Source organism: Cydia amplana, chromosome 8, assembly GCF_948474715.1.
Source record: "Cydia amplana chromosome 8, ilCydAmpl1.1, whole genome shotgun sequence".
Lineage (NCBI taxonomy): Eukaryota > Metazoa > Arthropoda > Insecta > Lepidoptera > Tortricidae > Cydia > Cydia amplana.
Genome location: NC_086076.1, coordinates 8,832,769 through 8,856,110, shown reverse-complemented (window position 1 = coordinate 8,856,110; position 23,342 = coordinate 8,832,769). Strand labels below are relative to the sequence as shown.

Here is a 23,342-nt window from a genome sequence, read left to right as displayed (position 1 = left end):
TTATTCGGGGAGCAGTTTTTATTCTCTGTTCCGAGTTTCGGAATGGCCGAACTCTCTGTCTTCGCGGCTATAAATTTAATAGTTAGCCGATTCGGCTGCTCTGCCAATAAATTACCTTCTTCTCTCGTTTAAAACACAAATTAAAGTGGGGCGATTTACGCGTGTCCTGCTTAGAAAATTTTATGAGTCCCATCCCATTCACAGCGAGTGCAATTAGGCAGTTTGAGGGCCCGTGCCCGGCGCGGTTTTAATTATATTACCGCGCGAATATATTAGCGGCTCTTATCTCTCCCGCCGTACTTCTGTGTCAAAGAAAAGTGAAAAGACAACCTCTCCGACTACTTTTAAAATAAGACTGGGTGGTTATCTTTCTATCGCAACATTTATTTGATTTTACATTCGGAATAAGGCTTAATGCCTTACTTAAACTTATACTTACTTCTTTCTCTCGCGGCCTGATCAGAAAAAAAATCATAAATAATTTAATAAGTCCCTTTTCTACTATTTCCAACGTCATTCCTAAAGATAAGAAGACGCTTTTACTGGAACAAGTACTCATTGTTTCTAATAATGATAGTAAAGTTCTGAATGTCATGGAGGAATATCATCAATTTAGCATTATTTCGACTTTTCTTGTGGGAGCGCTCTTGCTACTTGCATTTTTCTCGTAGCTCATAAGGATGAGAAAAATGCTTAGTCTAAGTGCTAAGTTTGTGTTCCTATAGCTACCAACCAGCTTAGTTTGTCCAACGTAATAAGATCCCCGATTGCTTATAATCAGGGGTCGGACAAAAAGTGCGGATGACGTCAAACCACTTATAGGATGATTTCAAATAGTATTTTTGATTTTCATAAACAATTATCACTTATAATTTATCAACCTCTTTATTAAACGATATCGCCACTTGAAATGAGTAAGTACGTTTTTGACTGACACATTGTCAAATTGTCAATCAGATGAACAATAAATTGACTTCGTTATTGTTTAGCTATTGTATCTTCACGATTATATTTAGCTAAAATTTATATTTACTAATGTATAAGAAAACGCTCTAAAATGTCATCTTTACTCGAATATTGTGGCAAGTTTCGTGAAATTTATTTTATTCACTACATCACCCTACCACCTGTATTATTAATTCCATGGATTTATTTACGATTATTTTGTCAGGTACTTCATTAATACTACTTTGTTACTACATGTCACACGGAAGTTTAAATACAAACTCAAACATCATCCTGTGTGCAAGATTACGTCATTTTTACGTCATCCGCACTTTTTGTCCGACCCCTGCTTATAATTATTACAAATCCCGAGGCCAGAGTTACACTAGACTTAAGCTGGTGCGTTTTGTGTAGCAGCCCTGTAGAGACGGCATTCCGTAGAAATGTCAGCATTTCCTAGTCTAATAACGAACACCTTGCTTGAGCCAGCTGCCTTGTACAATAGGGACTAATTATCATTGCCTATGGTTTTTGCTTCACTCTATTTCAGATGTTAGGTTAAATGGTAGTGAACTTACTCAACTGCAGCGGGTATTTGACATATAGAAGATAAAATTCAATTGCAAAGTTATTTATAAAGGTCTATTCTCGTCTGTGACATTAACATAATATTAAATAAATAGAAAATTTTGGTTGCCCTTGATCACCCAGCTCAACTCTTACATGCACGTAAGCCACCGGGCAACCAATATTTATTCTTAATCAGCACCCAATGTATCCCTACTGTATAAGTACATACATTGGGTGCTGATTTAGTAATTGAAAATTAGTTTAGTAAATGTTTACTAAAATTTAGGTCATCGATAAAATGTGTGAATTGACGTTATGAAATAAGAACATACTTTGTACATTGTATGACTTCATAAATTCACCTTAGGTAGGTACATTAATTAATATGTCAATACATAAAAATGACTAGTCTTCCTGTATCTGCACATTACATCGCACTCAATTGCACTCAAACGCACTCAATAAGCTAGATTATGAATGACAGACAGTCCAAGTGAGTTTTAAGTTGAATGCCAGTATTGCAATATCAGAGTAATTAAATGCCATGACTTGTTAAAAGGGTGGCGCATATGGGGTAGAAGTTAGTCACTACTTTGAATGTGTTTTTTTATACCTAATGCAGGTCTGTCTGTTCGTAGGTACCTAAGTGACAGAGGTTTATCTCAAGCATATGGTACATTTCAATTTTCAAGATTGAAATTTACTGATTTACTTTATAATCAGTAATGAAAGCTACAAAAACTATTAAATAAATAAATAAATAAATAAATAAATATTAGAGGACATTTTACACAAATTGACTAAGCCCCACGGTAACGCACGGTATTAAATGCATTATAAAAACTTTCGATTCCCACTAGAATAGAATATAATAGAATAGAATTTATTCGTAAGCACAGACAATACATAATATGAAAAAAAAAACACAAACAAAACACGAAACTAAAACTAGCTTGTTTAAGTCACTGAAACCAAATGATGGCTATTTAAATAAAGTCAAACAAAATGGGAAAACTAATAATATTCAAAAATGCATATATTTTCATTGCGTGAGTGTATGTTTTGACAGTTGTAAGCTCATTATTCGCACGCCATTTCTGAAAAGTCTAATTATTTTAATAAAACTCTTAGTCATGCAACATCAGTCGGTGTAATTATTATATTTAAAAGCTTTTAATCAAGCCAATTCGGCTAATATGATAATTAGGAGCTTTTAAAAGCTTCGTGTCTCCAGAGAAATGTAATCATTAACGTATCGACCGGTCGAGTTTTTGCGGCCTTTTTCATGTCTCTTTTAAATTTTGAAAGTGAATGCATCGATTTCTGTAAGCTCGATAATATTTACAAGCTCTTTCTCATCGCTTAAGTTTGTAACCAACGATAATTTGCTTTGTATAAGTAGCAATGCCTTTAGCAAACCTACAGGTATTTGATATGCATTCATAGAAATCTAATGCAATCTTTAGCAAATTTCGTGATTTAAGGCAATCATTAAGTACACTAAATTTGTGATACTAAGGGTCAGATGCACCACCCACAATTAGCGAACTGATCAACGTCAACTGTGAAACTTGCCATACAATAAAAATTTGCGAACGCTTTAACGGTGATAGAAGGTTTGGTGCAACCCTCTAAGACTAAACAGTTTTGACCCTCAGATTTTTCTTATTAGCGAGTTTGTGATTCTTGATAAAAGGGTTAAAAGTGCGGTGGAGATACACACGCGTCTATTTAATCGCGGCAACGGCACGCCCCCACATTACACACCGGATGAATAAGCGGGAAAACCCTGTTCCTCGACGCTGAACATTTACGCCATTTACGGCATCTCATTCCTTTTCGTTTTATTCTAATAGAGTTATACTTTACATATTTAACTTATTCGCATGAAAATGTGGATAAGCTTAGCCAACATACTACCAATTCGACTAGATGGTGGTTAATATAAGATGATATGCATTTCAATTAAATTTTAGATTATTGATTCTATTTCTGTCGAATCGGGCACCATAATTTATTAATTGGCGTTATCTATGCGTACATTACTAAATTCGAGTTTGTCATGCGATGACAGCTGTCAACGCCGTTTTTTGATATTTTGACAGCAGTTCGCTAAATTCAGTTGATTTACTTTTCATTTATTCACTTTGAAAAAATCAAACATTAACTGGCCACAACTGGTTCCATGTAGTTTTTGATGGCTAGTGATATCGCAATTATTAATCGATGATCGCTATGTCGCCACTTGTAATATAATATGTATATGATTATTATGATTACACATAATATATTGTCATATTTCTTGTTTCCTCATTTTCCTAGTTTACATATAAGCGACAAGAAGTCGAGTGACGTACGTTGAGGGGTTGATAGCTTTCCAGAGCTTACTAATTACAATCGGTGAGAGTTGTAGATGGCACCATGAGTCTGATGAGAGCCACGCTCCGTGGTAAATTTCTCTCTATATTGATCAGACCCATTGCCACCACAATTTCTCTACTCTCACCTATTCTGTGGGACCCGCAGGTCCCTGGAGGTCCTACCACCTTCCCCAATAGACCTTCCCGTTCCACCATATCTAGTGTTCTTACTTTTACATAACCTCTCAACGTATTTCTCTCGTCATAATGAAATATAAACACTCACCAGGGGGCGATCTTCTGGTTAAACTCTTACACACTCTCTAACAGCCATTACAGGTTCTTAATCATCGATATATTATTAAAAGCAGCTTAGAACGCGTTCCTCGCTAACTCTGTCAATTATAATGTCAAGTATTTTTCTATCTCCCGCCAACTTTGTCTATTTAGTGTTACCAACGTCAAAATATCATGCTAAAGGTTGTCACTCACCTTTTATTGGGAATCGCGTAAATTCGCGACACTCCTAATAACGAGGCTTGTTTATAGAATAGCGAAAAGTTGACGAGTCCACTCTGCGATCTTTTCTCTTGCTCGTATCGCTGCGGCTCGTCTCACTACCTCCTCTCGTGGCTGACTTTCATCTTGCATGACTATCTCGGTCTCATGGCTTACATCTTCCACTGGGTGAGAAATCTCATCAGTTTCTCCTTGTAATGTTTGTAAGGGTGTTGTGGATACTCTTTCATTAAGACAATCATCATTAATCCCTCTCTCTTCTTCTATAGATTGGATAGGTATTACCTCTGAACTTCCTTGACTCTCCTTTACAATCTCAATTTGCTCATTTGCCTCTGGTATTTCAATCGTTTGACTTGTGTCGGACTCACTTGGTATACATCTTTGAACTCTGTCTTGAGGTTCTCTTGACTCAACAGTTTCAACATGTCCCTGTGCCGAAGGTGAATGTTCCAATTCTAAAGGTTATAGGTGTCCAATCGACCGTTTGAAGATACTGTCTCCTACTTTAACTTGTGCTACTCTACAGTATCCATCAGAACTTCTTATCAATTGGACAATCTTGCCAACCTTCCAGTTGTTTCTGTTGCTAGTTTCGCCTTTAATCTGAACTAGATCACCAACATTTGGCTCTTTGTGTGATTTTACTCTTGGTTGCTTGTGACTGTGTTGATACCTTTCTCTTAGGCTCATCAAATATTGGTTTATAAACATGTTCTTGAAATGGTTCAACATGTTCTGACCTCTTTTCCAACTGTCTAAGACGTTCTGTTTCACTTGAGTGTCAGCTTGGTCAGGTTTATAATTCTCTGAGATCTCCAAATTTAGACAACGTCCTAGAGATAAAAAGTCACATGGTCTAAGAACTATATCCATGTCAGGGCCTACTCGTGTCAAAGGCCGACTGTTAACAACAGCCTCAATTTCTTTAATGACAGTAAGAAGTTGTGTGTCATTAAGTAACAGTTTCTCCAAGGTTCTCTTCATACAATGCTTCACTAACCCCACTAGTCTTTCATAAAATGCACCATGCCATGGCGCTAGTTGGGGAATAAACTTCCATTTGATATTATTCTTGACGCAGTGTTCACTCTTAAGGATTTCAGAGCTCAATTTAAAGTACAGTGCATTGTCGGAAACTATTGCTACTGGTACACCTCTTGTAGCCATAAACCTCCTCAGAGCCATAAGACACTCATCTGTAGTTAAGTTCTTAACGACTTCCATGTGTATGGCTCTCACTGCTAAGCATGTCATAAGACATATCCATCTCTTTTGCTGTCCATTCTCTGTATCTACATAGACAAGTCCAAAATAATCAATTCCAGTATAAGTGAACGGTGTGCTATAATTGGCACGTTCTGCTGGTAAGGCCGGTGTTGTAGGCAGTGGGTACGGGCCACCACCATGCTTGACACATTGAGTACATTTTCTTAGTATTTTCTCCACTACCGGTCTTCCTTTTGGAATCCAGAATTGTTGACGAACTAGGTCGAGAGTATGAGGTGCTCCTACATGGTAATTCTTCTCATGTATTTCTTGTACCACTTTCTTTGTGAATTCGCAGTCTCTAGGTAATAGAATCGGATACCTCATGTCGTATGACCAATTAGCATGCATCATTCTTCCCTTGCATCTCAATAGTCCGTCAACATCTGTAAATAGTCCAAGACTTCTACTAAGGTTCGTCATTTTGCCTTTTATTTCATCGGGAAAGAATCTTTGTTGCAGGTTTTTTATCTCCTGAACCTGAGATCTTACTTCACACTGGTTGGGCCTTGGATCATCATCATTAACAGGTTCCACAGGTATGTAATTCTGTGAAAGTTCCACCTGTATGTCATTATCTGAAGGTTCTACAGACATGTCATTATTTGAAGACTGTTCCTTCAGACCCTCCACTACAGCAGGAAAGGAAGCTAGGTTTTGGTGGCTAGCGAGGTGGATATCTTTCGGCCATTCATCCTTTCTTTTAGCTAAGAAAGATGGTCCTTCTAGCCATACATTTTTCTTCTGCATCCAGAGCTCAGGTCGGGTTGCAATATCAGCTGGATTCTCTTTCGTATTTACATAGCATGTCTCTAGTCCAACATTTCTCTTTATCTCTTCTATTCTGTTGGCTATGAAAGGTGGTAGAAGCTTATTCGAGTGAATCCAGTTGAGAACCACTAAGCTGTCTGTCCATAAGTATTGTCTATCAATGGGTAACTCTATGGTCTCTTTCAGGTATGTCAATAAACGGTTTCCGATTACACATCCGAGTAATTCCAGTTGTGGAATAGTGAGTTTTCTTTCATTCTTCTTCCCATTTTTATTTTTCTTTTCCAATGGTGCAACTCTACTTTTAGATGATAAAAAGGATGTCTTTACTTCGGAACCATTGCTTGATCTTAAATATACTACTGCTGCGTAAGAGTCTTTAGCAGCGTCTGCAAAGCAATGTAATTCATTTTCAGATCCTTCACTAACATTGGCTTCAACATATCGTGGTATTTTAACCTCTTTTATATCCCCTAGGTTACTTTCAATTTTCTTCCACTTTTGTAATAGTTCCTGTGACAGTGGCGAGTCCCATTTATAGTCATTTCTCCATAATTCCTGTAGAAACAGTTTGATTGGCACGAGTAATGGAGAGACTATGCCACATGGATCATATACTGATGCCAATATTCTTAGGACTTCCCTTTTTGTCACTTCTTCTGAGGGTCCATCGGTAAAAACTTCTTTATTTATGTTCAATGTAAGCACATCTTCTTTTTTATTCCACAGCAGGCCTAGAACTTTTATTTCGTTTGTCTCTTTTGCTCTATATTGTTCAGGTACAGTCTGAGTAGACTGTAAAAGATTCATCATTTGATGTCCAATCTCTTAGGTTCATTGAGAGTTCTTCAAATGTTTTTCTGGTTTCATCATATAATTGGACAGCCTCTTCTGAAGTGTTAGTGCCAGTCACAACATTATCAACATAACACTTGTTCGCTACCTTTTTTAGCAACTCGCTATCTTTCTGTGAAATGTGGTAACGTATGGTAGCCGTCAGTAAGAAAGGACTTGAAATAATACCGAAAGGCATTCTGCAAAATCTTAGGTGTAGTATGTTTTCATCGGACAATGGTTTGTTAATATCCTTCAGCCATAAGAACCTTGTCACATCTCGGTCTTCTTCCTGTAGGCCTATTTGCAAGAAAGCCTTCTCGACGTCTGCTATAATACCTATTTTATAAACTCTAAAGTTCAAGAGCAGAGCCGTCAGATCTTGAAGCATGCAAGGTCCTCTATATAAGCATTCATTAAGGCTTTGCTGATCTTTTAATCTTGCTGAACCATCATACACTATGCGCCCACGCTTGGCACTCTGCTTGATAATGTGATGCGGAAGGTAGTTAACTGGAGGCACAGTCTGGCATTGCACATTTGAGTCTACTTGAACAACTTCTATTATCTCAGCCTTAAGTTGTTCCATGAGTATCTCATTATATTCTTGTAGTGTAGGCTTATCCAGTCGTTGCACTAATCCCTTGAGCCTGCCATATGCTAGGCCATAGTTAGTAGGCACATCTGGTGGATATGTTGTCCATGGCCATTTTACATAATAACGACCTCCTTGATACACAACAGTGTCATTAAAGTGTTGAACTGCACTTTCCTCTCTGGTGGCCTTTACCAAATCAGTTATTCCAATATTCTCCAAACTCCAAAGGAATTTCACATCGGACTGTCTTAAAGGTAGATCAGGTTCTGTAAAACACTTACAGCCTCTATTGCTTTGATGGTAGGTTACAACTGTCAAAGTATTGTCGTCTTCTTGATTATCAGTACTGAGGCGACCAGATATCACCCATCCGAAGTCTGTGTCTACTAGGTATAGATCACTATCAATTTGGATAATACTATTCCTAATGAAGGAAAAGTAATAATCATTACCAATGAGCACATTTATTACTTCACTTCCTTGTGAGCCACTGTCTGCCATTATATCAACTAGGTTTGTCTCAGGAATATTTTGTACGGGTATCTAATTAGTAATACGAGGGACAATGTTAACATGGATATTTCTTTCTATTCCTCGTTTTGTGTTAATTACAATATCCGTGCAAGGGCTCAAGGTCTCAGTAGGTTTCTCTGCTCCAAAGGTAAAGATTAGTAAGGAGTCCACATTATTTGAAGTCAAATCCAGGTTTTTTGCCAATCCGGTAGTAATATAGCTTCTTTGACTTCCACAGTCAAGAAGCAGTCTACATGTTAGTCTTTTGTTTTTGTGAGTCACCTGCACTGTTGCAGTCTGCAAAAAAGATTTCTTTTTTAAACACTGACCCAGCAAGTACCATGTTGATGGATCCCATGGGGGTTTCTTACCTGCAGGTTCTCGCTTTGGGCATAGGGCACGATTATGCTTGCCTTTACAGTGGAAACACTGCTTGTGTCTCTTACATTCGGGTGCCCGATGCCCTTTCTTTAAGCAACCGTAACATCGGTTCACTAAGTTCTTTTTCCTGTCTTCTATTGTCTTTACCGAGGTGCACTCGTCATTAAAGTGTGGTCCAGTGCAAAAAATACAACTTAATTTAGGTTTCTTCGCACCTTTATCAGTCACAGGATTAGCATTTCTTCTCTTGTTGTAGTTTCGCGGCTGAAGCGACAGTTTATTATGTGGTGTGAAGCCTGATATCCTCTTCCCTTTGTGATATTTAGGTCTACTATCAATTGAGATGAATGCATCCGTAGTAGCAGCAGGTGTTTCTTTTTGAACGGGTTCCTTTACCTTGGACTTTTCTAATGCTACCACAATGGCATCCAAAGTACTTCTTATACTCATTATGGTTTGATCGTTGGCTGAGAGCAAGTTCAATTCATATATTACCTTTTCCGGGAATTTATCGATAATGAGGCTTCTTAAGAAATTACTTTCAATATTCTCGCCTAAAGATGACAGTACTCTTAAATGGGTTTCAATACTATTTAAAGTTTTTCTGCAATCTTCTGAGGTATATTCACAGCGATTGATCTTATTGAGAGCCTCGTAATGAGAGTCAATTACCTTTTGTTCATTACCATATCGGTTTTGTAGGGTCGTAACCGCTACTTGGTAATTCGAGTTCGTTATTGCTAGGCCTTGAATGGCGTCCCTCGCGTCTTCTTGAACTAAGCTGAGCAGATAAGCTAATTTTTCCGAATCCTTCAGATTCTGGGAATGGACGTTTGCTCTGAACCGGTCCCAGAACTCTGTCCACTTTAGAATGTCTCCATTAAACTTCATTAGTTCTAATTTTGGAAGCTTTACAGTTGTTGTGTTTTTGATTTCTTGTGAATTTAATAAATCAAGTTCAATTAATTGGTCTTCGGCTTTAACTTGTTGCTTGAGACATATACGCAGCACTTCTGTGTCCTCCGAGTTTGTTTTGATGTAATTGTCCACATCATTTTGGATGTTACTTAAGGATTGTTTTAGCTTTAGTCGTAGTCTCGTAACATCTTGTTCTGAGATCGCGTTACCTGTTTTAAATAACGATATTAACTCTTCCGAGCTTTTTACATCTTCTTCTAGCTTTTCTCGTCTTAATGTTAATCTTTCTCGCAAAAATTGCTCCATTTTACTAAATTTCTTCGCCTAACATCCATTCATCATTATTTATTGTTGCATTAACCTGTAAATAACGCAAAGAAAAAATGGCGGTATCAAGTATGTACCTACAGTGAGGTGTACGCTTTAAAGTTTGCATTCTTTATTTAAAAGTTACTATTTCATATCTCGTGTACCTATTTTGTGCACGAGACTTGACTGACAATATTAAGACTGACACGGAAGTAGTAAAATACTTCTTCTCAAGTTCTAATTACAACTTCTAACATCATAATAAACAAACTTTTCGCTACGTACCTTCGTGAGGTTTCTTAACGGCAATATTTACAACAAATGCCAATGTGTCGGCTTCCGACCTTTGTATTATTATCGTATTCCACTTCCTTATTGCAGATTCCTCTTCCACGAACTTTTAACACAGTTTTACTCACATAAACTCGCTCAAAACTTACAGAACGTTACCGGTAATGGCGGTAAAGGCATATTTTTTCTTTTACTTTGCAAAACAAACAAACAGGTAGTCGCAAGAGTTCGTTTGCTATTACATTCTGGGTATTCCGATCATATTCCGATAGAACTCAAAGTAGATAGCATCCACTAAGAAAATTCTTCGTTCATTTTAACCAATGAGAGAAGCGATCTTAGTTTGACATTTTAGAAACTGTGCATAGACAACAATCCTTCTAGTGTTGCCACTACAAACTTCATTATCGATTAGTGAATCGATTTAATCGATTATTGAATTTTCAGTGTTGCCTTATTTACAAGGTAACGGCGCTATAATAATCAATCGATTATCGACTATCGATTGATAGTCAATCGATAGATACTTAAAAGTACTTAAAACGAAATAAAACACAAGTATACCGTTTTTATTTATGCTTCTATACCTTAATAAATCTGGACACACAAATTCTACCAGGTAAACTTCCGGAAGAAGAATTACAATACAATTTTTGGCTGAAAATATTGGAGTACCCATGTCTGAGAGAGAGAGAGATATATAACCATACACTTATCTTTATTGGTTAAAACCTTTAGCTGATTGACGTTTTGCTCGATTCAAAGCTGGGAGTACTTGACATTTTAATCTCATTTTGTTACATACATTTGGTTGCAACATCTAAAGAATTAATATTTTAATAAATCTATTTTTATACCCTTTACTAGGACTTGTTCATGCTAATATTTTTGCGGTACCTAATACAAGGTTCTTATTCAACACCATGCCTTCTGCTCTACGAAGGCTCATAATAATTAATTAGTACCTTTAAAGGTTCATTTTCTATAGTATGACCTCTATTCTCTGAGGACTCATAAATGCTGTTAACTCAGCAGTACCTACTACAAGGTTCTTTTTCAATAGTATGCCCTCTACTCTTCGAGGACTCATAATACCTCAACAGTTCCTATTACAAGGTTCTTTCACAATAGTATGACCTCTACTCTTTGAGGACTCAAAACACTTCAACAGTACCTATTACAAGGTTCTTTCACAATAGTATGACCTCTACTCTTTGAGGACTCAAAACACTTCAACAGTACCTATTACAAGGTTCTTTCACAATAGTATGACCTCTACTCTTTGAGGACTCAAAACACTTCAACAGTACCTATTACAAGGTTCTTTCACAATAGTATGACCTCTACTCTTTGAGGACTCAAAACACTTCAACAATACCTATTACAAGGTTCTTTTCTAATACTTGTCCTCTACTCTATGAAGACTCATCAATGTTACTATGCCTATTACAAGGTTCTTAATTGCAAATACATTAGCATGCCCACCAGCGGGACTCTTCTCTAATACATCAAAGGTACCTAATACAAGGCTCTTAATAATTGCACATACTTTGGCATACACTCTTTATCTAAATCATCAGTTCTTTTCTATGCCTAATACAAGGCTCTTAGTTATAGATTAATACTTTAGTATAGGTATCCTCTACAAGGACACAATGTTACTACTGAAATTCTGAGTTCTTAGATTGGTAAATCAGATTCCAATTTCATATACTTTACTCTATACGTAATTGCAAAACAATATCCCAGCATTCTACACCATTTTGTCGCCACTTGTAATATAATATGTATATGATTATTATGATTACACATAATATATTGTCATATTTCTTGTTTCCTCATTTTCCTAGTTTACATATAAGCGACAAGAAGTCGAGTGACGTACGTTGAGGGGTTGATAGCTTTCCAGAGCTTACTAATTACAATCGGTGAGAGTTGTAGATGGCACCATGAGTCTGATGAGAGCCACGCTCCGTGGTAAATTTCTCTCTATATTGATCAGACCCATTGCCACCACAATTTCTCTACTCTCACCTATTCTGTGGGACCCGCAGGTCCCTGGAGGTCCTACCACCTTCCCCAATAGACCTTCCCGTTCCACCATATCTAGTGTTCTTACTTTTACATAACCTCTCAACGTATTTCTCTCGTCATAATGAAATATAAACACTCACCAGGGGGCGATCTTCTGGTTAAACTCTTACACACTCTCTAACAGCCATTACAGGTTCTTAATCATCGATATATTATTAAAAGCAGCTTAGAACGCGTTCCTCGCTAACTCTGTCAATTATAATGTCAAGTATTTTTCTATCTCCCGCCAACTTTGTCTATTTAGTGTTACCAACGTCAAAATATCATGCTAAAGGTTGTCACTCACCTTTTATTGGGAATCGCGTAAATTCGCGACACGCTATTTGCATGAAATTTTCAAATATTTTTGTCACTGCCTTTCGAATTCGAATACAATAAACAGTTTTTCGATGACATCGCAGCATAACAATAACAAAGCAGTATTTTAATCTTAACAACAAGCTGTATTTACTTTCGTGATAATCTTTGATTAGTATTCTTATCGTTGTTTACGCGCTGTTGTTTCAAATTTAAAACAAACGGTATTCGTTGATCGTCAGCTGTTCGGCGGTATGATCGGCCCCGATTGCGCCCGAAGATAACCGACTCATTTGGAATGAAATTGTGCAAAATGGCGGCGCACGCTCCACAGCTGTTGTGGATTTTTTATGATACTTGAATTAATTTGATCATTACATTACGTTACATATTTTATACGGAATACCACCCAAAGTGTTATTAAATTGGCTATTTTTGCATTGACATGTTTCAGCATTGCGCAATGATTTAAGTAATAATAAGAAATAATTTACAGAATCAGGTAGGGAGGGTGGTTACATTAATTAATTGCATGGCAGTGTTCTGTCTCAATGTTATGCAACGTCTTAAATGATTGCGACGTCAATGAGTTACCTTGGGTCACAGTGTCCATTATGTGGAGCCTAAATTCTAAATTCACAAACTTCCTTACGTGAGCAGTTCGAAATTGGGGTAAAACACAAATTAGGAGATTTCCTTACGCGAATATTAATTGTTAAGAATAGCCAAATTGTAAGGTAATATTCGGTACCTGTATTTGTTTTGAAATTTAGGACAAAATGTCGATCAAAGTTCCTATAACAATCACTATCTACTGATTTTTTTCTATTATGTTATGTACGTTACGTTGTTTTGTGTGATTAGGCTAATTAATATTTGACTACCGTCAACTTCCTCGACATTTTTATCATGCCCAACATTGCCTGCCTTAAATAAACGGTGATTCTCTACAAAACAGGTAGGTTTATGTAATGAACGTCTAATAAAAGTATGTACTAACAAACGTCATTCGTTTCTCTTCGTATGATGCAAGGCAGCCGGTAAGATGTTTGAAGCTCTGTTCAATCCGTTTCGGCCGATACAAATGCGGTAAAACTCTTATCGTTACGTCAATTTAGTCTTTACACACATGAATAATAAGGATTACTTATCCACAGACAAAGAAGAAGCGCAAACGATGCGGCGAATGCATCGGTTGCCAGCGCAAGGACAACTGCGGCGACTGCGCGCCGTGCCGCAACGACAAGAGCCACCAGATATGCAAGCAGCGGCGCTGTGAGAAACTCACCGAGAAGAAGGTTAGTTACTTATTCTAAATACTACAATAGCCACAATCTAGTCTTAACCCGTTATTTATAAAACTTAGCAACCTCAAATCAAACCTGGGGTCGCGGCAAACCTCGACGGCGCGCGGCGTTGGCGAGATGACCTTGACGCCTTTGACAGGAAGTGGTGGGAGCGGGTCAAGACCGGGATACGTGGAAAGGGCGGAGGCCTTTAACCAGCAGTGGAACACTCTAGGCTCATATAAATAAATAAATAACCTCTTACAAACCTCTGTTACATTTTGTCTCGTTTAGCTCGACAAAGTTTTGTTTTAGCTGGACAAACACATATTTCGTTATTACAATTTAAAAGAAGAGACAACCACTTTTATAAAAGTTAAAAATAATTTTTGGTATAAGGAACCGCGACAGAAATAGAAATGTACTCGTAACTTAAGTAGTTAAAAACATTTTTGGTAACTGAATTGATTTCAACTAGCGGCCGACATTATGCATCAAATGAATTCATACTTGAAAAAAAAACACTGCGAAATGTAAAGCCCGTTTGATCTAATTTATTTTTAAAGTCGATTAAAAAGAGAAATCGCTGTAACATGACAGACATAGATCGCATCATGTCACAAAATGGCGCGGCCAAATTGCGCGACCTACTTACAGTACTTACATATAAAAGAAATAATATTAAGTATAGTAAAGAAAAATTAAGACCCTGTATCATACAAGGTCTCGAGGTAATAATAGAAAGATTTCAATAATTTTATTTCCTGGCAAGACTGATTTGATCGTCACAAAATCTGCCGCCCACGTGGGCAAGGCAACGTTTAGCAAATGTCGTATACATTTTATATCCAGACCATGGCACTTAAAATTCATTCACAATTTACGATCATTTTTCCGGTCGGTCATGTTTCATTCAATGTAGATGTGATATCTCGAAGAAAAACTTCTGGATGACGCAAGTGCGGTATGACTTATTCAACGGAAGATTTGCATTTGTTATTCGATTTCCAAGTATAGTTACAGACCAGGAAGTACAATTGCTTAAAGTATTTCAATATGCTTTTCGGCACGGCATATCAGTTGTATGATACAATCACTGTTATACTTATGTCAAATTTTATTACCCAGTCTAGTTCAAGGTAAAGTCGAAAAGAGATCGCTATATATACTCGGTACGTATTTATTTATTACGTATTTTACAAGTAAGTTTTAAAATTGCCAGCGCATAAGTAGCACTAAATCCTATTTTCACATACCTAAGTATATACAATATATGCCCTGAGTCGAATTCACTCGCCAGATCTACTATACCTGCTATTGAGATTTTTCATAATCAGACGTATATATTTGCCGCAACGTGGTATCCAATTTTTTACAACTAGGAATAAGTCGTCATCTTTTAATATATACAAAATCGAAATTCAAAACAAAGACACTCGTTACCATAAAATCGTAATAAAAAACATAACCGCTGAGTTAATATCCCGTGAAAAAGATCGTTCGTGCTGCTCTTTCGAATCTACTCCATTATCTGTCTCCTTTTATTGTATTTGGGTTTAAAAAATATGTACATTCAGTAAAGACGCCTAGCGACTCATAACAGCAAGGAAAGAATGTGATTCTTTTTTCAAATTCAGAACTTTTCTTTTTCACAATTCAAACGGCTGAACAAACAGCCAGTATTTCGTCGTAAATTTTCCTCCGAAGAAAAAAGCGTCGGTACTCCACTTAATTTACGATTATAACTTAACGGCTACGAAGGAAGTTTAGCAAATTAGTTTTAAAACAGGCACCGTAAAGCTTAGAGGGAGGCAACCCCCTCCGTAACACCTTTACTTAGCTCACCTAATTACAAATCATCTTGCGAACGAGAATTGTATTAAGTTAATCCGAAAATGTGGAGGTAATTGATAAAGGGTTTTAAGATGAGTTCAATTAGAAAAACCGCAGAGTACGCCACATCCTAGATGAACAAATATTGGTCGGATGTAAATAAATAAATATATTTGTAAATCAATTGTTTACTTTTTTAATAAAATGGCTACCCAGTATACCTATGTAAAAAATTATGTTGAAGAAATTTGACAAAAATTACGATATAGCGTCATACAAAGAGGAAAAATAGATGTAGCTAAGGTTTTTTTTTAGCCGACTGTTATCAGTCACCCAAATATTAAGTATACCTAATAAAAATTAGATTCAGGAATTCTGGACAGTAAACTATAATGTTTATTATAAATTCTGATTTTCGCTCTGATACAATTAATTTTATTTAAAAACATGGAAAACACAACATTTCCTGCCCTCTATGCTTTTAATCCATTTCTCAAAGGCCTGGTGCGGCCATTAAGTCTATGATCTTTGACACCTGGCGTTTATCTTTCGTTATCTGTGACTACATTCATTACTCTACTCAAATACGAATGATCGGCCAATATTTGAGCCAACTTGTTGAATTAAAATATGGTTTAAAGTAACGTATCAAATTGTATTTGGGAAATAACAGCTTACTTAATGAAATAAGTGTTGGTTTATAGGAACCGTTTATTTCTTATTATTTTTCTTAAAAAGCTTCGACTTTAGTAAGTAATTTAATTCCTAAAAGAGGCTCACATTTTTATTTTATTTCGAAGCGTTTCATTTTGCAAAATGTACAATTTAAATTTAAAGAGACAGCTGAAATGTCAACTTGAACCCACTGATAATAGACATATGCTTCTAATTTTTTTAACTATATTGTATCTATCACATGTCGCCCTCATTTGCGCACGCGTCCGCAACAGTTGTCGATGATTTTACTATACGGATCAGCCCATCGACACGCCATAGTATGTTAACTTAGGAACGTACTTGTTACCAACGTTAAGGGCCTACTGCAGCCGCGTCTGGCGCTTCGTAAACCACGCCCGCTAGTTCTTCCCTCCCCGCTAACACGCACACATGGAAACGCTTCGCGCCGCACGTGAAGTTTGTGTGACCTTTTAGCACCATCTAACGTTACAGAAGTTAACTACCATTATACGCGGTCGCTGCGGTCGGCCAGAAACTTAAATTCGGAAAAAATTGAAACAGATGGCGTTGTTACTTGTTCATAATAGCAAACCATAAAATAATTAATTCATAAACCTGCATATTTATTGTTGTTTTGGAAGATGTTAACATCATAGAAGCAGCAGCGTATATAGCATATAAGTTAAGAGTATTGATAATAAGAAAATAGCACAAGAACAGAAAAGAGATTATTTTTGATAAAATATGATGAAAACAGATTTACTTGATTACGCTCACCTGACTTTGCGGTCACTAAATGCAAATTTCAACCTTATTGTTATGGGGTTACAATAACCCTGGGGTTGCAGGCGTCCATGGTCGTTATTATTATAAATGCTTTGGTTGAAATGCTTTTTAACCCTCGAATTTTTCATAGGTACAGTCACCTGCAATAATATGTTACTCTTCGACGGCCGCAAAAATATGTGACACGCTCTTATGGCTCTACCAATAAGATCTAACATGATCTACCGCAAAACGGCCTTCGGTGTGTAACATATTATTGCAGCTGACTGTACTCGTATTCATTGTTGTATAGGTAGGTATTAATATCTTTTATCCGATCGATTTGCATTTATTTGAAATAAATCACAGTGTTTAGTAATTATATGTTTTATTGAATAAGAGATTATTTAGGTATGTAAGGAATACAGGGTGCCTTTTTGAAACACTCATTTTTAGGGTTCTGTAGCCAAATGGCAAAAAACGGAACCCTTATAGATTCGTCATTTCTGTCTGTCTGTCTGTCCGTCTGTCCGTCCGTATGTCACAGTCACTTTTTTCAGAAACTATAAGAACTATACTGTTGAAACTTGGTAAGTAGATGTATTCTGTGAACCGCATTATATTTTCACACAAAAATAGAAAAAAAAAAATTTTTTTTTGGGGGTTTCCCATACTTAGAACAACTGAAACTCAAGAGACACTTCCAAAGTGGTAAAATGTGTGTGTGTCCCCCCCTGTAACTTCTAAAATAAGAGAATGTTAAAACTAAAAAAAATATATGATGTACATTACCATGCAAACTTCCACCGAAAATTGGTTTGAACAAGATCTAGTAAGTAGTTTTTTTTTAATACGTCATAAATCCCCTAAATACGGAACCCTTCATGGGCGAGTCCGACTCGCACTTGGCCGCTTTTTCTGGATAATTTTGAATTTCAATTGTCAGGGGTGCCTACATTATTTTTTAATACATTTTACAACGACAACAAACAAAAGTTCAAATTCGCCGTATTTTTATTACCCGGGTCGATCGCAACAAAATAGAAAATCATGTTTTTCAAATCTAAGCGTTATTGTAATTTATCTCAAATAACCAAAAAGTCAATCTGACTATAACTTAAAAACGAACTGAATTATTTTAATATGTCGATTTTTCTTGGTGACCCAGGAGATTTTTTTTTTATCCCATACAAAAAGAGCGTATCCCAATCGCGTATCGGTTTTGGTTTTTACTTATAAGTGTGAAAAATATATTCTACCATATACGAAGGATGTGTGTTTTTTCATGTTTTATGTGTCTTTTTGTACAATAAAGTGTTTTACTGCTACTAATATATCATATTAACGATTAACTAAAAAGGTATTTACATCTAATTTAACTGGTAAATTATTAAAGTCCGCTAAAATTAATATATATTAAAAAAAATATTTGTTTATATGTCCCAAAATCATGGCTCATTTTTTAAGTCTCCTGACTTACCAAACATATCGCAACGAAGGCAAGGGTACAACGCGGCATCGTGAACCTAATAACGTAACGTTTCAGTTACTTTTTTAGTCGCCGACCATTTTATCCGGGGTACGAAAAGAGGTATTAGATCTATCCTGGGTCTAATATGTTATAAAAACATAGTTTTTTGAAAAATGTTCGTAGGTAGTACACAAAATTTACATTTTCTTTTAAATGTGATTTGGGTCATCGTTCTCCCTGGTGACTTTTCTGGTGACCCAAGAGACATCAATTTTATTATGACTCAGGAGACTTTTTTTCTATGCACTTTGATTTTTTTGATGCGCTAATTTTGTAATCTAAAATAACTTTAAACTGCTGATATACTTATATCACTTTGCTGATGAGTGGAAGTGGAATTTAAACTTAATTTATTGTTCTCTCCCTTGACATTTTGGCATACATTTGACATGCTGCAGTGCACTCCTAACGTTAATAAAGACATAATTTTTAGAAAAAGCTTTTGGAAAACTCACTCTTGAGCTTAAAACGATTAAGTCCTTATCATATTATGTTAGATTTTTAGTACAGACCCCAAATCAGTGAAAATGTGTCTTAGCCAACTAAATTTGTCTCTGGGAAAAGTACGATATCCCTAAAAATTGTACGTACATTTCGCATTTTTCTGAAGGAACGGAATTCATAAATTGGGTTATTATTATTTTTTCAGATTATTTGATTGCATTGACATATCACCAAGATAGATAGAACATTTAAGTTACCAGAAGAAAAGCATTTGTGTTCTTTTATACAGTGTGGAAAAAGTAGGTTCGATTCCCGGGCGCGACTAAGCGAATTTAAAAAAAAACAACGTGTTGCATTCCGGGAGTGCCGACAGAAGTGAAAACTCAATGACTAGTCCAAAATGTCTGCAGCACTATGTATAATTGACCCATCCTCCTTTCTATTGAAAACTTTTGGTTCCGAAATTGCTGGTCAGTGAGCTTGTTTAAAATTCGAAATTCAAATTTATAGCGTTAATTGTTTAAAATTCGAATAGAAATTGTAAAGTTACCTTGCAGACCTCGCGTCTAAATATATTTGGTCATGATATTTTGAGTTTTATTCACCAATACTAGAGTTCACTTTTATTAGCGATTTCATCAAGATGTAGCTTTATTGAATTATATTTGAGTGATATAAAGTTATAATACTGTGAGATCCTCGTATTTCAGCCCGTACAAGATTATAACCTTTTTCATGTAATGGCATTGAGTTTTTCTTTATTGATTTAAATGCCATCTAAACCTTACGGTCACATGATCGCCTTACGCTGTCTCGAGTTTATCATTTTTTCCCCACCTCATAAAGTGCCTAGCGCCGCTAAAGAAGTTTTCACTTCAAAAATCTTTGAATGCAGTTGTTTCTTTAAAAAACAATAATGTTTCATTTAAGTAAAATGAGCAAACTTAAGGTTTTAAGGCACTTTCCCTCCAGGGCCCATAATTTTTTTCCACCCGGTAGTAGACAACTATTTTTTTCGACTAAATGAAGTTTTATTAGATAAATCGTTGATCACATGGTTCGTTTCACACATCACATCAAATCGTTTGTCATCACAATCAAAATTTGTCAAAAGTAATGAAATTTATGCCAAAAAAACATAAATAAAACATATAAATTCAACACATTTTTTTAATAAAAATCTTTCTCGATGATATAAAAAAGAACATCGACAAATTATGTTCAAAGAATTAATATCAAAACAGATGTCATAATTAGGATTGGCTACTTTAAGAAAGGGACAGAGAGATTTAATCCTCTCGCTCTGCACGTTTTTCTCATTCCTCCTCCAAGCCAAAATAAACTATAAAATGATAGTAACACAGTACATTGTAATATTCACTTTTTCCACGGTATCATGTCATTGTAAATTACTTATGTGAAATTGTAGTGGCGTGCGACTTTCAAACCGGAGGTCACGGGTTCGAACCCCGGCCCGTGCAAGTGAGTTTTTGTAAGTAGAGACCTTTTTTAGTGGTACTTAAATATAATAACTTTTCGTATTATTGAAATAAAATATTTTATTCAAACAAACTTAATAATATAATAATTAAAACGAATAATATCAATTGGTTTTTTATATTTATTCAATTATTTTAAATTATTTGAGCATGAAACATACTAGATTTATTTTTATCATTACAATAGAAAAAAAGAAAAAATATATTCTTATAGATATTTTATTTTCAAACAAAAATAAAGCAAAAAGTTACGGTTAGATTCTGATGGCTAAATACCAAACAGCTACCGATACATTTCAATATCTGTCGAAATTTCCTAACCCGTTGTAACTGACAAAGAGTATAGATTTCGACGTAGCATGACGTAGCTAAGCAAACACGCACACATGCGTAACGTATAGGCCTGTAAGAAGGCACCATCATAGGTTTACCTCCGATTCCGTTACTACTCAATGGAGTTACGACTCAACGTTTATTGGATATTAAAAATTTACGTAATTCGGAGCGCTGCGCGAAGTGACATAGGTCTTACCTCTTTGAGGCACGACGGCCATCTAACATTACTGGCATAAAGGATGCATTTATGACTTTGACGCATGACAGAAAGAGAAACCGAACTGCGTAAAATGGGCGTTCGCTGTTGAATTCATAAAATCAAAAATCGTTAATAAATCCATCGGTAAAGGATAATAAGTTAATATTTAGTTCTTTGAAAGTTAAGACGAGATGAAAACCTTTGCTGTAAGGTGGATTGTGCTGGATATGGATGTGTTTTCTAGTTGCACGAAGCTAAAACCGAAAAATGAACACGTAAGTTTGGATTTATTTTCTATCGAGAAAATTTTAAGCATTCGTGTTTCGACTACTACGAAATGTCTTATCATATAGTCAAGAAACATATATCCGAAAATCACTACTGTTTGTTTCCGGGGCTAGCCAGTGCCACCTTTCTAAGATCCTGTTATTTTTCGATGCACGGCCTTAAGGCATATAAATAATCTTATCGAATTAAAATGACTGCTGTTTCTTTTTGGTAGCACATACCATACTTGCTTTCAAACATAGACGTATTATACTTTTCTTTAGGTTGGTATGATCGGTAGTAAAACGTCAATAACATCATATTAAATTGTAGTGAACGCGGTAATACGCGTTTATTTCTTATTGTGTTTTAGACAAAATAACTTTAGCTGTTATTTAAATGGGGGCCAAATCTTTAAGAAAATGTGAAGTTTGTGGTGTCAGGCGTGTAAGAAGACTAACTACTGACGTATTTTTGGACAGATTTCTACTTGATCCGAACAGGTCGGTAAACTGATGTTTTTATGCGATATTTTCATTTTTAACTTTGAGTCGTTAACTGTTACTAATTTCCAATTAGTTTAAGTGAATGAATGGATGAATGAATGAATGATAATTTATTCGAAACACACATACACAACAACACTAAAATAGGCTTAAATCTAGGTAAATTAGTAGGTAAGTAACAGTGCTGCGAGGGGTTCCAGAAAAGGATAACACTCAGCATGTGTCGTAGCACATGAGTTGTGTTACGACGCTGATTTTCAGTGTACCCATTGACACTTAAAACAAACACAAAACAACACAGAACATAAAAACAAAACCGAAGCAGAATACAACAGAATGTGCAGTTGACACTGTAATTTATTTATAAAACCGGGACATGTTTATTTATAAATATTTGGACAATACATAAATAGATACATATATCTATATAAACTCTATAACACAGAGGTCGGTATAAATACAGGTGAGGGTAGGTCGGCTAGGTGCAGATCGTTTGTTCCTTGAGAAGGTGTAGTTTCAGTTTAGATTTGAACACGTACAAATAAGTCGTGTACAATCCATGATTAAAACGAAAATATTCAGTGAATAATGTCTTCTTGAGTAAAAAACTTGGTATAACCTATGACACGAATAGTGTGCGAACATTTTATCGATAATCCCTTTATTTCAGATGTCGATTATGGGCAACGCTAACAGGAAATGAGGATTTGGCGTATTTACCTATTCAAAAGTTGAATGGAAATAAGTTCATTTGTGGAAATCATTTAGCATCCAGTGCCTTCAATAAAAACGGAGACAGATTAAAAAGGAATGCGCGCGAATTCATAAGTGTAATAACATAATTTATTTTACATGATAAAGATAATATAAAGATAGTTTATTATTAAAGTAGGCATACTTTAATAATAAACTATCTTTATATTATCTTTATCATGTAAAATAAATTATGTTTATATTTTGCTTTTGTTTTATTAATCCATATACTCAAAATGTACTGCTACAAGTAGTACAGTAAATACAGCAGCACGCATCGCACATTTATCGATATCGATAAACAGTAGGTACCGGAAGAGTCGAGCACTAGCGTTGTTTTTTTGTGTTGGTAGTATTGACATGTATTTGGTGTGTTGGCACAATGTACGTTCATAGTTCGGTTTAAGGCTTGTTCGAGAGTGCCGACTCTTAAAACGTAGTGATTTAATTCTCTTTGATACGGATATTATAAATAGGTAGGTACGTAAAGCCAACAAAAACATATACCAAAGATGCATCTAAAGGGGTCCACTGATTACCAGTCCGCTGGACGGCATCGGCCTGTCAGTTGTTCGG

At 35.9% G+C, this 23,342-nt stretch overlaps 1 protein-coding gene across 2 annotated transcripts in view; it reads left to right on the top strand.

Annotated features, from left to right (window-relative positions):
• LOC134650170 (methylcytosine dioxygenase TET) overlaps positions 1-23,342 on the top strand; it is a 173,774-nt gene that overhangs the window by 14,225 nt on the left and 136,207 nt on the right. For both annotated transcript variants that reach the window (XM_063505022.1, XM_063505021.1), the window contains exon 3: positions 13,827-13,967. In XM_063505022.1, the coding sequence (XP_063361092.1) occupies positions 13,827-13,967 (141 nt within the window). The remainder of the gene's footprint in view (positions 1-13,826; positions 13,968-23,342) is intronic.